The sequence below is a fragment of the Petromyzon marinus genome, chromosome 10, assembly GCF_048934315.1.
Source record: "Petromyzon marinus isolate PM22_M1 ecotype Great Lakes invasive population chromosome 10, UKy_Petmar_22M1.pri1.0, whole genome shotgun sequence".
Lineage (NCBI taxonomy): Eukaryota > Metazoa > Chordata > Hyperoartia > Petromyzontiformes > Petromyzontidae > Petromyzon > Petromyzon marinus.
The window spans coordinates 17,726,708-17,737,164 of NC_133676.1; the positions used below are offsets into that span (position 1 = coordinate 17,726,708).

Here is a 10,457-nt window from a genome sequence, read left to right on the forward strand (position 1 = left end):
AGACATTCATCGCTGTCATGGATGAATATAAACTCTCTAAACCCGGCAATAGTAGCTGCAGTTTGTAGGTCATGGCATCTGGTTTGCTGTTGCTGATTATTAGACATAAGGAGGCCCCGAGCCAGTAATAGAGTAGCTTGTGTTCAGTGAGCACAGGTTACTGAAGCTATTTATTAATATAAGTTTTGTAATTACATAAAACGAAGAGAATCCTAATGTAGAAAGCGCTTGCTGACGAGTGAGACCGGGGAGCGCTGGATGGGGAATCTCGCCCGTGCCCCCTTCATTTACTCAGCCAATGAGAGTGACCCCCTCCGTGATTTGATTATCACGATTTTTGGTTACAATTGCATTAAACAATAACTATCGTGCCATGCTGTTTGTTCCCCAATGTAATGAGTTCTTAGCCAGGCGAGAACTCGTAAGACCTGGATACAGTCTCAGGTTCCACCTAAGAGAAACCTCAACACAGACATTTCGTTTTGATTTAAAGCTTTCGTGACTGCAGGGATTCATATTCTTGGTTCTTTCGGTAAAGTCACCACGTAGAAGGGAAACAATAAAATAATAAAAATATAAAATAATTACAATATAAAATAAAAAAAAATATATAAAATAATAAAAATATAAAATAATTAAAATATAAAATACTAAAAATATAAAATAATAAAAATATAAAGACATTTCGATTGAGGGCATCGCTCAGCGCACGGAGGTGCTGGAGCTCTTCTCTGACAATCGCCCAGACTGGTACCACAGCAGCAGCAGCTCCTGCAACGTCCTCCCCCTCATCGTCCCCCACCTCGTCTGATCCCCGCTCTTCCTGCACAGCATCTGTGCCACCCTGCACCGTTATTAACACCCCTGGAGAGTTTAACATCACAGCCCTCCTCGCCCCGTCTCCCGCGGTCCTCTGTAAGCAAGGCACTCCGCGTTGAGCTGGGTGGTCACTCAGCTGCTAGCGTGTGCCATCGCCTCCATGAGATGGTCACGTGACCAAGTGCGCCCATGGGCTCCTACTCGAGGGGACCCCAGATCACTTGGCTTACAGTGAGGGAACAAAGTATTTGATCCCCTGCTGATTTTGTACTTGTTTGCCCATTGACAAAGAAATGATCAGTCTATAATTTTAATGGTAGGTTTATTTGAACAGTGAGAGACAGAATAACAACAAGAAAATGCAGAAAAACGCATGTCAAAAATGTTATAAATTGATTTGCATTTTAATGAGGGAAATAAGTATTTGACCCCCTCTCAATCAGAAAGATTTCTGGCTCCCAGGCCTCCACCAAATTGGTGTTCGACCAGATGAGGCTTAAAAGAAAGCCGTCCCTTGCTGTGGACCAATCAGTTTCAAGGACAATGCATATATTATAGTATGTTTTTTGTTTGCATTTTGACTGCAGGTATTGTGGTTAATGCAGACATGAATCCTTGTAAAAAGGTTTGAGTTTTGTTGCCAGAAAAAAGGGGAAAACCCTATTATTACGACTTGGAGAAGATCTGCAAAGAGGAGTGGGACAAAATCCCTCCTGAGATGTGTGCAAACCTGGTGGCCAACTACAAGAAACGTCTGACCCCTATGATTGCCAACAAGGGTTTTGCCACCAAGTACTAAGTCATGTTTTGCAGAGGGGTCAAATACTTATTTCCCTCATTACAACGCAAATCAATTTATAACATTTTTGACATGCGTTTTTCTGGATTTTTTTGTTGTTATTCTGTCTCTCACTGTCCAAATAAACCTACCATTAAAATTATAGACTGATCATTTATTCGTCAGTGGGCAAAAGTACAAAATCAGCAGGGGATCAAATACTTTTTTCCCTCACTGTAGCTGAGGAGTAGATGGCTGTGGCCAGTGTCCTTAACCATTCACGTTTGTAGTGTTATGATAACAAGACAAACTCATGTTGACCCTGCAACATTGGTGTGTGTGTCCGTCCCTGTGTCCATTCGGGACACAAGTGTGTGAAAATAAACTCAACACATTTATCAGAACGTAAAATACTACTATATAATAGGCAACGTTTTGGAAAATGCTCCTTTATAGCATGCCAATACAGAGACCCGAGGGATGGGTGGGTACTACTTTTCACCATGGGACCTGATGATTTTAAACAAAAAATATTTCCTACCTGATGATCGGGTTTTAAACTATCAAGTGAATAGTATGCCCAATGAGAAGTTGTTAATGCACACAAGTTTGACGTCTGTGTGGGTGTCCGAGGGTATCGTAAGAGGGGTTTTCAGGCAGAGCCTGCCCTTCATGGCTAACCGACCCGAGGCAGGAAATAACAAAGATAAATTCGCAAACTTGTTATTTCGGGACATGGGACCAACTGTTACGTAAATGTTCCGATTGTTATTATTGGTACGTTTGCATGTCCAGGATAAGCCTCACTGAGTCTCAAAGACTCTTTTTCAGGAGGGTCCTGCGCCAAGTTTTTTGCAGTCGGGGTGCGCTGTTCCTTTGCGACAGCCTGCCTTCAACGCACTGGGGACATTGGGCGGCGGGCATTGACTGAGAACCACCCCTCGTGGCGGGGCGTCCGGGTACACAGTTAAAAGGTTAGCAGTGGGAAAGCCGCCAGCTTTTGCATGCTCGGCGTGGAGTGTGACATGAAACACTGTAATGCAAAAGTTCCCGGCTTGAAACACGTGTATTTAACATTAACGCCATGAAAATGGATCATTCTCGTTTTGCGTGTGTTGATGTGTTTGGAGCTGAATGCCAATGTCGGGGTTTGCGTGCCATGAGTGGGCATCAGGAGATTGTTTGTGTAGTTTTTGCTCCTCATCCTTTGAAGGAACACAGACGCCTGGTTTACTCTACGGTTCATCATTTGGGTTGCGTGGCCGCAATTGCACTACTGCGGCTTGTCTTTAAATTTCCATCCATCACGGAGATGTGCGCAGTCACCTCTTGATGTGAAATGGCTCATTTACGTCCACTTCAAAGTGAAATTCTGAACGCCCGGTGTAAACGTGGAATTGCTCTTTGAAATCAAACGCAATACATCTCGGTATTTTGGGTGATGCATGAACACGTTACGGTAACCTACTATTTTTTCATCGGTACAGTTAATTGGATTCATCTAATGCACGATATATTTAACATTATTATTGGTAGAGTTGAAATCGCTAATGGGCTCATTATGTAATATTTTGAACAACGGGCATGCAATTTCATGTATATTATAACATTTCAGTTGTGTAAATTGCAAACTCTTGATACGTGTAAATTATTTATCCAATAATGTGAATGTTTTTATTACTGGAATACAACTTGTTGCCGTGACTATCCCAGGTGAGAAGTTCATCTTCCGATTTGGTGACTTTCTTCATGCCACTTCGGTGTAGAGGTTCCACCATTATTTATTATTTTAACTAATTTTTTTTCAAATGTTCTTACACAAACAAATTGGCGCGCCACATTAAAGAAGCCCGTTTGGCCTCAGTGTCTAATTAACCTGAGATTTCTCGTGCAATTCCCTAATCAGGGAATCTCCCGCATGCTGCGTTTAGCAGCCTTTACTCCAAGGGCGATGGAAAGAGAATAAGGATCGCAACAACATCGTTGTGGCTGTCTCATTGTCTTTATTGATATTTATCGCCTCGTTATTCAACATAAATGCCTACAATGCAGGATATTTGCTACAAAAGAGGAAATTATACGATAAACGGGAATATTTAAAAATGCTTACTTTATTTTAAAATAAAAACTACATTTTAAGTCCGATTAATGTAAGCAACAACTACAGGTGCAATTAAACAATTACATGGCACAATTTTAACGATCCCTAATGTCCCACCCTTCCATCGGGCGGCACAGCGAGGAACACATTTTTTTTGTACCCGCCTGGGACTCCACCCGCTCGGTCCTCCTTCCGCGTCCGAAGAGAATTGGGAGTCAGCAGCGAGGCGTTCCCTGGGGCGTTCGGAAGAGCGCTCGGAGCAAGAGCGTCTGCGTGACACCGGCACCGATCACGACGACGCTCTGCAGCGTGGACCACATGTCCACGAGGGCGACGGTCTCGTGGAGCATGTAGATGTCGATGCCTCGACGCACGCGCATCATGTGGTAATGCCTCCACGTGGCAAACATATTCATCTGCACGTGTCGCGATGTGAACTGCACGCACCAACACACCGCACGTGGCACGAGTCCAGGAAAAAATGAAAATGCAGTTATGGGTCTGGTGGATGTTTTCTGAAAGTCACACGGGAATTGCATGAAGGATGAGTAGCAACATGTATCTCGCGTCGGCATTCTATACCCATGAGAGTGATCTCCAGTAAAGGTTTCCTAACGAATGCCAATTTGTATGAAATGTCTCAGATATATTTATTTATTTTAATGCAAAGTGTCCGTATGAAAGACTGTACCATTGGGCCGAGGCAGCACCACACAGGGTGCAAAGGTGGGTGCTGCTCTCCGACTTAGCACACTGGCTGGAAAAAAAAAACAATCAACTGTAGTCTCTCCACTCAGAGCCCTTTTCAACAAATGATATGGCGATGTCGCTGCTGCTTTGGCAGTGGTGTTGGACAAGCACGAGTAACAAACTCAACATATTTGTCAATAACACTGTGGCCTTCTTAGGTTCTTTCGGTAAAGTCACTTAGAATGAGAATAAAATAATAAATTGATAAAATAAAATAACACAATAATATTCTCACGACGTTTCGGCCACAACACAAGCGGCCTTCATCAGGTGAAGGGACGAGACTGTCTGGTAGGACAGCGCTGGAGTGAAAGAGCCACGTTCAGATCACGGCCTTTAAGCTGTGTGAGAGGAACAAAGCGCCCTCAACTTTAGCACGCGCTTTGTTCCTCTCACACAGCTTAAAGGCCGTGATCTGAACGTGGCTCTTTCACTCCAGCGCTGTCCTACCAGACAGTCTCGTCCCTTCACCTGATGAAGGCCGCTTGTGTTGTGGCCGAAACGTCGTGAGAATATTATTGTGTTATTTTATTTTATCAATTTATTATTTTATTCTCATTCTACGTGACTTTACCGAAAGAACCTAAGAAGATGAATCATTGCAGTCACGAAAGCTTTAAATCGAAACACTGTGGCCGTGAAAATAAAAGTAAATAATCGGCGATGTTTCCGGCGTTTGTCAATGTGTTCATGAGCTCGATGCTCACCGCGAGTGATCTGCAGGCGAGAGATCGCGCGATGTTGCTGCTATTCCTCCTCCGTTGAAGAAGCGCAGACTACAGCGGTTTACTACAGTGAGGGGAAAAAGTATTTGATCCCCTGCTGATTTTGTACGTTGGCCAACCAACAAAGAAATGATCAGTCTATAATTTTAATGGAATGTTTATTTGAACAGTGAGAGACAGAATAACAAAAAAAATCCAGAAAAACGCATGTCAAAAATGGTATTAAGGTCTGGAGACTGTCTAGGCCACTCCAGGACCTTAATGTGCTTCTTCTTGAGTCACTCCTTTGTTGCCTTGGCCGTGTGTTTTGAGTCATTGTCATGCTAGAATACCCATCCACGACCCATTTTCAATGCCCTGGCTGAGGGAAGGAGGTTCTCACCCAAGATTTGACGGCACATGGCCCTGTCCATCGTCCCTTTGATGCGGTGAAGTTGTCCTGTCCCCTTAGCAGAAAAACACCCCCAAAGCATAATGTTTCCACCTCCATGTTTGACGGTGGGGATGGTGTTCTTGGGGTCATAGAAAGCATTCCTCCTCCTCCAAACACGGCGAGTTGAGTTGATGCCAAAGAGCTCAATTTTGGTCTCATCTGACCACAACACTTTCACCCAGTTGTCCTCTGAATCATTCAGATGTTCATTGGCAAACTTCAGACGGGCATGTATATGTGCTTTCTTGAGCAGGGGGACCTTGCGGGCGCTGCAGGATTTCAGTCCTTCACGGCGTAGTGTTACCAATTGTTTTCTTGGCGACTATGGTCCCAGCGGCCTTGAGATCATTGACAAGATCCTCCCGTGTAGTTCTGGGCTGATTCCTCACCGTTCTCATGATCATTGCAACTCCACGAGGTGAGATCTTGCATGGAGCCCCAGGCTGAGGGAGATTGACAGTTCTTTTGTGTTTCTTCCATTTGCGAATAATCGCACCAACTGTTGTCACCTTCTCACCAAGCTGCTTGGCAATGGTCTTGTAGCCCATTCCAGCCTTGTGTAGGTCTACAATCTTGTCCCTGACATCCTTGGAGAGCTCTTTGGTCTTGGCCATGGTGGGGAGTTTGGAATCTGATTGATTGCTTCTGTGGACAGGTGTCTTTTATCCAGGTAACAAGCTGAGATTAGGAGCACTCCCTTTAAGAGTGTGCTCCTAATCTCAGCTCGTTACCTGTATAAAAGACACCTGGGAGCCAGAAATCTTTCTGATTGAGAGGGGGTCAAATACTTATTTCCCTCATTAAAATGCAAATCAATTTATATTTTTGACATGCGTTTTTCTCGATTGTGTTGTTGTTATTCTGTCTCTCACTGTTCAAATAAACCTACCATTAAAATTATAGACTGATCATTTCTTTGTCAGTGGGCAAACCTACAAAATCAGCAGGGGATCATATACTTTGTTCCCTCACTGTATGTGGGTCCATAGTCTGAGTTGCATGGCCACAGTCGCCCTGCTGTGACTTGGTCGCTCTAAAGGCCACCAATGGCCACCGGTTGACCCTCGGACCTTGCCATCAAGAAGAGTGGCGTAGGGTGCCTGAGCCATGCGTATGAGATGGTCAACTGCACAGATCGTGCCCCATCTACTGGGCGCGAGCGGTCTGGCGGAAGTTCACACGGCGGGGTTTTCGCCGGCAATTTTGCGATTTATGCATTAAAAATCGAGGTGGGTCTGGCCACATTTGTGTCGTTAAGAGGATCCACCCCCCGACACAGCCAGCCGAATGCAATGTTCACGCGCACGAGCGTTTGACGAGCCAATTGCGATCGCTTCAACTCACACCGCGATGGCGACTTGAAGAACAATCGACTTCCCCATAATAGAGGGCTGTCACGTAAACACTTCACGTAAAACAAAACAAACCTTACGAACTGGCTGTGGCGGGTTTACCGACGCATTCATATTTACGCGACCTCACCCAAACAACTTCTAATTTGCGTAATATTTGTCGCGAAAGCCAACAACCACAGTACGTGTTAAACACTCGACTTGAAGAGCAATAATCCACGTAGCCAGGCTTAGCGACGTTGACTGCGAGTGGCGGTGGGGGTCCCGCACATCGCGAACCTCGATAGCGGCCAGGGAATCGTTGCGCTGCGCAGCCTCCGCCTCTCGCTGCTCCGCCTCGAACTTGTAGAAGGTTCCAAACTCCAGGAACACCTGCTTCTTCCCGAAGCGGGCCGCCGAATTGTCTACACACACCTCGTAGGCGCCTGGCCACACCGGTACAAGGTCGTCAAAGAGGGGGACGATTGGAACACACACAGACACGTGTTACACTCTCACACTGCACGCCACACACACACACGTGTTACACTCTCACACTGCACACACACACACGTGTTACACTCTCACACTGCACACACAGACACGTGTTACACTCTCACACACGTGTTACACTCTCACACTGCACACACATACAGACACGTGTTACACTCACGCACACACACGTGTTACACTCTCACACTGCACACACACACACGTGTTACACTCTCACACTGCACACACACAGACACGTGTTACACTCTTACACTGCACACACAGACACGTGTTACACTCTCACACACGTGTTACACTCTCACACTGCACACACACACACGTGTTACACTCTCACACTGCACACACACACAGACACGTGTTACACTCACGCACACACACGTGTTACACTCTCACACTGCACACACACGTGTTACACTCTCACACTGCACACACACACACACGTGTTACACTCTCACACTGCACACACACAGACACGTGTTACACTCTCACACTGCACACACAGACACGTGTTACACTCTCACACACGTGTTACACTCTCACACTGCACACACACACACACGTGTTACACTCTCACACTGCACACACACACAGACACGTGTTACACTCACGCACACACACGTGTTACACTCTCACACTGCACACACACACACGTGTTACACTCTCACACTGCACACCACACACACACGTGTTACACTCTCACACTGCACACACACACACACGTGTTACCCTCTCACACTGCACACCACACACACACGTGTTACACTCTCACACTGCACACACAGACACGTGTTACACTCTCACACTACACACACACACGTGTTACACTCTCACACTGCACACACACAGACGTGTTACACTCTCACACTGCACACACACACACGTGTTACACTCTCACACTGCACACACACACGTGTTACACTCTCACACTGCGCTGCATATAACAGAGTGAAGGTTATCTATGGAAACAAGTTGCAGCCGTGAGAAATTGTGATACTACGGGACATCTGTGAAAAAGAGCTTTGTAGCTCATCGGATTCCTCCAGTATAAATACTGATTCTGTCATGGTTCCTAACATTGGACTTGCAAAACAGAGGTTCCTGGCTCGATCTCCCGGCACAGAGGCTTTAAACAACGGGCACGTTTCTTAAATGTCCTCTCTCCCCATCTGCCGCTGTCCGTGATTGGGTTCTGTACGATGGGGTAAAGTGTGAGCACACTCACCTCTACCAAGCCGTCTGGTGAGCGTGAAGGGGGAGGCCAAATATCCTCAAAACCGAGGTGCTCTTTGGAGCTCACCAAGGTTATTCACCGAAAGCAAAATCGTGGCACACACTTCGTTGTGCGAAAGGTCTTGGGAATGTTTGGCATGCGGCCGACAAACGCAATTTCTGTTGGATTCCAAATGACATCCGCACAGACACGCGGAGCTGCCCAACAAGCACCGACTTGCTCCCGCACGTGGAGATCTCCTGCACGCTGTTCGTACCCTCGGTCGTGACTTGGAACTCGATGGTTCCACGCTGTCTCTCGTCCAGGTTCGCCTCGAGACGTCCCGACGGGCTACGCACAAACGCCCTGACAGCGTTCTCCTGCTGGAAGCCCAATGTCCACTGCACCTGAGACACGTGGACACAGGAGCACGTCACTCGCCGCCAGGGGTGCGAGACCTGGTGACAGGCGCCTCGTGTCGCCTGCAACACGACGGACGCCCTCATTCGGACGTCGTTAATTCGAATCCAGTCCGTATTTACGTTGAACTTCTTTCGCACCGTACGTAGCAGAGCGTGCTAATCGGAGGTCTGTTGGGAGGAACAACAATCAGTCCGGCTAAATGCCGAAAACAATGTCCCTTTAAGCACCAGAAACCGATCGGACGAGGTATTTGAATGTACGAATTAAATGTTGAAAGACTGAATACTGGCGATACAAAGGCGGTCGGGCGTGGTGTTGGCCACCTCATCCCCTCGTGTGCCGTTCCGGCCTTCATAGGTGCTCGCTAACAGCACTTGCCCCAACAGTCTGTTGGTGCTACACGGGGGGATCTTTGTCTTGTGCGCGTGTGTGTGTGTGTGGCACATCGTGCCACTCTTACCTCAAAGGTAAAGAAGAAATCTCCACCAGGACTCGACGGGACGAAGTAGCACTCCTGCTTGCCTGCAGGCACGTGCACTGCAAAGTCGTAGCGCGTGCTGCTGCCCTGGCGGTCCCCATTCCACGGGGACTCCGAGTGGACCGGCGAGCGGGGCAGCGTCAGCGCCAGGCCGAGGAGAAGGCAGGGCAAGAGTGGAGAGACTCTGGCGCTGTCCATCATCTATCTCGAGTCAGGCTCGATGTTAGCGCAAGAGAATGGGTGCTAACGCAGGCAAACACCACCGTTTTTATGCCCTTGGGTGTGGGAAAACAAGCAGATGCTTTTTTTGTAACATCCACACCCCACGTGAATCGATCATTATCATTCGGGGTCACATTGCCATGAAAATTATGTGTGATGACGATGAAGATACCGATGAATAATGTCGTTTCACGATAATTGTTTTGATGAATAAGGTGCCATTAATGACAATTGTTATGATGAATCAGGTGGCGAAGACAATGTGTGATGGAGGTTGATGTCCAGGACGTCATCACCACCACCATCATCACCACCACCACCACCACTATCATCATCATCACCACCACCATCATCATCATCACCACCACCATCATCATCACCACCACCATCATCATCACCACCACCATCATCATCATCACCACCACCACTATCATCATCATCACCATCATCACCACCACCATCATCATCACCACCACCATCATCATCATCATCACCACCACCACCACCATCATCACCACCATCACCACCATCATCATCACCACCACCATCATCATCACCACCATCATCATCACCACCACCATCATCATCATCACCACCACCATCATCACCACCATCATCATCATCATCACCACCATCATCACCACCACCACCATCATCACCACCACCACCACCAT

At 46.9% G+C, this 10,457-nt stretch overlaps 1 protein-coding gene across 1 annotated transcript; it reads right to left on the reverse strand.

Moving 5' to 3' along the window:
- Positions 1-3,579: 3,579 nt before the first annotated feature.
- Positions 3,580-10,094, reverse strand: TMED6 (transmembrane p24 trafficking protein 6). The gene is made up of 4 exons (XM_032951887.2): positions 9,544-10,094; positions 8,938-9,067; positions 7,238-7,383; positions 3,580-4,135 (listed from the first exon to the last, which is right to left on the reverse strand). The coding sequence occupies exons 1-4, from the start codon at positions 9,760-9,762 to the stop codon at positions 3,914-3,916; spliced, it is 717 nt and encodes a 238-aa protein (XP_032807778.2). The 5' UTR covers positions 9,763-10,094; the 3' UTR covers positions 3,580-3,913.
- Positions 10,095-10,457: the final 363 nt, after the last annotated feature.

Coding starts and splice junctions, on each gene's coding strand:
- TMED6 (XM_032951887.2), bottom strand. CDS start 9,762: ATGATGGACAGCGCCAGAGTCTCTCCACTCTTGCCCTGCCTTCTCCTC. Junction 9,068..9,543: donor ATTTCTTCTTTACCTTTGAG/GTAAGAGTGGCA, acceptor CACGTGTCTCAG/GTGCAGTGGACATTGGGCTT. Junction 4,136..7,237: donor ATTCCCTGGCCGCTATCGAG/GTTCGCGATGTG, acceptor TGGTGCGTGCAG/TTCACATCGCGACACGTGCA.